This window comes from Fulmarus glacialis, unplaced genomic scaffold, assembly GCF_000690835.1.
Source record: "Fulmarus glacialis isolate BGI_N327 unplaced genomic scaffold, ASM69083v1 scaffold39392, whole genome shotgun sequence".
In the NCBI taxonomy this organism is placed as follows: domain Eukaryota; kingdom Metazoa; phylum Chordata; class Aves; order Procellariiformes; family Procellariidae; genus Fulmarus; species Fulmarus glacialis.
This window is the reverse complement of record NW_009200455.1, coordinates 947-2,774: the sequence shown is the minus strand read 5'-3', so window position 1 is coordinate 2,774 and position 1,828 is coordinate 947. Positions and strand designations below refer to the sequence as shown.

Sequence of the window (1,828 nt, the reverse complement as noted above, 5' to 3'; positions counted from 1 at the left end):
CAGCAGGGAAATGGCCACAAGCTTTCTTTTCAACGACCCGATCACTCCCCCTGCCTTCCCCACGCTCCCACCCCAAGCCCACGTTCCTTACCCTGACCACCTGCCGCGTGCTCGTGATGAAGGCTTTCCTGATACCCAGCTCTGTCGCATCGAGGTTGAATTTCCGCGGGTTTGCCTCAACAATGCGTAGGCAGTGAGTCAAGGAGTCCCGTTAGCAGTTTGGGGTATGCACACAGAAACACAAACCCCAAGCGTGCCGCACCGGGGATCGGCCAAGCGGCCATTGCACCGTGCCTTTTCCCAAAATTTGATTAGCAAAGTACAAAACACTGGAGGGAAAAATAGGCATGGCAGGAACGTACTGTGCAGTACACGCACCAGCATGAGGTTTCTCTCTTGCATTTTTTTGGTTCTCTGCTGCTGTGCAGCGCTTTCAGGAGTGTTCAGATGAACACAAGGGAAAAGGAATATTTCTGGAAGTCAGCCTAGAGTATGACTGACTACACAGAAATCCAAATTCATACAACACAATAGGCTTTCTGGAACAAAGCATCTTAGAATATACCTTGTCAAAAGGAAAACAAAAAGGCAAAAGGAAAATCCTTTTGCTGAACACATTTCCTTAATTTCTCATTTGCAGTTTGAGAAAAGCCGATGTAAATGCAAAATTCAATCCCAAATAGTCCTGATTTCTGCAAGAAGTAACTACTGGCAAGTACTGGTATTTGGCTATTTACTAGAACTCGGGAACCACATGCCCCCACCTCCAAAGGACCACAGAAAGGATATTAATTGTTTCATCCAAGTCTTCCAGGTCCCACTCAATGCTCCGCAGGTTATTCCTGAGCTCATTAGTGGTCCAGTCGATTTCTTCTCTTGTGGCGATGGAGGGATCTTGCAAGAGCTCCGTCCACCTCTGGAAGAGCCCCTGGGCGGTGTTCACGGCTTTCTGCACCTCCCTGCAGCCGGGTGATTAAAGAGAAGCAAAGGGACTATCATCAGTTGTTCTGCAGCAGTCACAGTGGGACAGCCCCGTGTCCAGCTGAGCAGGGAAGCACAGGTTTCTCCCAAACATCTTTCCTTCAAATGATTTTTAGTTTCCTTTGTAAAATAAGGATTTGCCCTACCTGCTGGACAATCCCGTCTCTTGTGGCAGCACAAAGTGCTGAGCAACAACAACTTAGAGGTCAGCTATTAATGAAGGGACCCATTCCTTTTGGGGAGGTTTCCGCCTGTCACACAGGCAAGCCAGGGCAGAGTGTCTGAACAAGGCTGCTCTTTGGCAATTAATGTTTCGCATTCCTCTCAACAGCTTTCCTCTGAAGACTCTTGACTACCTAGGTAAGATACCCCAAGGGCACACAGAATTACAGGAACTGTCCCCACAATACAGCCAGGCAGACTGTTGAGTGCAGCACTGTTTATTTTAATTTAGCATTAAAAAAATACACAGCTCTACTACGCTGGCTTAGGGAACAGAAGTCTTTTCTGCTGCTCTAAGCTTTTTGGAGACAAGTGCATTCACAGCATGGGAAGGCAGCTTTGCTGACGGTACTGAACGCTGCTTTGATGGTTTGGGGCAAGCGGGTCTGTAAGTTTGGGTCATGGTCCATCAGTGTGGTTATCTGTATTTACAAACTCTGTGGTCCTGAGCTGTGAACCGTTCCCCCAGGTTCATGGGAAGCCGGGACGAGGGATGTAGATGAGACCAGGCTTTGCTGGTGTGAAAGGTGGGCCGCCATGAGCCCAAGAGCTTGCACGCAGCATCCACATAAGATGCAGGTGTCAATCCCCAGTGAAGGAAAGCGGGTTATCAGCGGGGGATGCC

General features: G+C 48.8%; 1 protein-coding gene across 1 annotated transcript in view; it reads right to left on the bottom strand.

Moving 5' to 3' along the window:
- The window catches only part of STX6 (syntaxin 6), a gene marked incomplete at its 5' end in the record, with an annotated part of 10,106 nt that extends 9,147 nt beyond the window's left edge, over window positions 1–959 (bottom strand). Inside the window, 2 exons of the mRNA XM_009573608.1 lie at window positions 92–186; window positions 790–959. Of these exons, the coding sequence (XP_009571903.1) occupies window positions 92–186; window positions 790–959 (265 nt within the window). The remainder of the gene's footprint in view (window positions 1–91; window positions 187–789) is intronic.
- Between the last annotated feature and the right edge of the window lie 869 nt (window positions 960–1,828).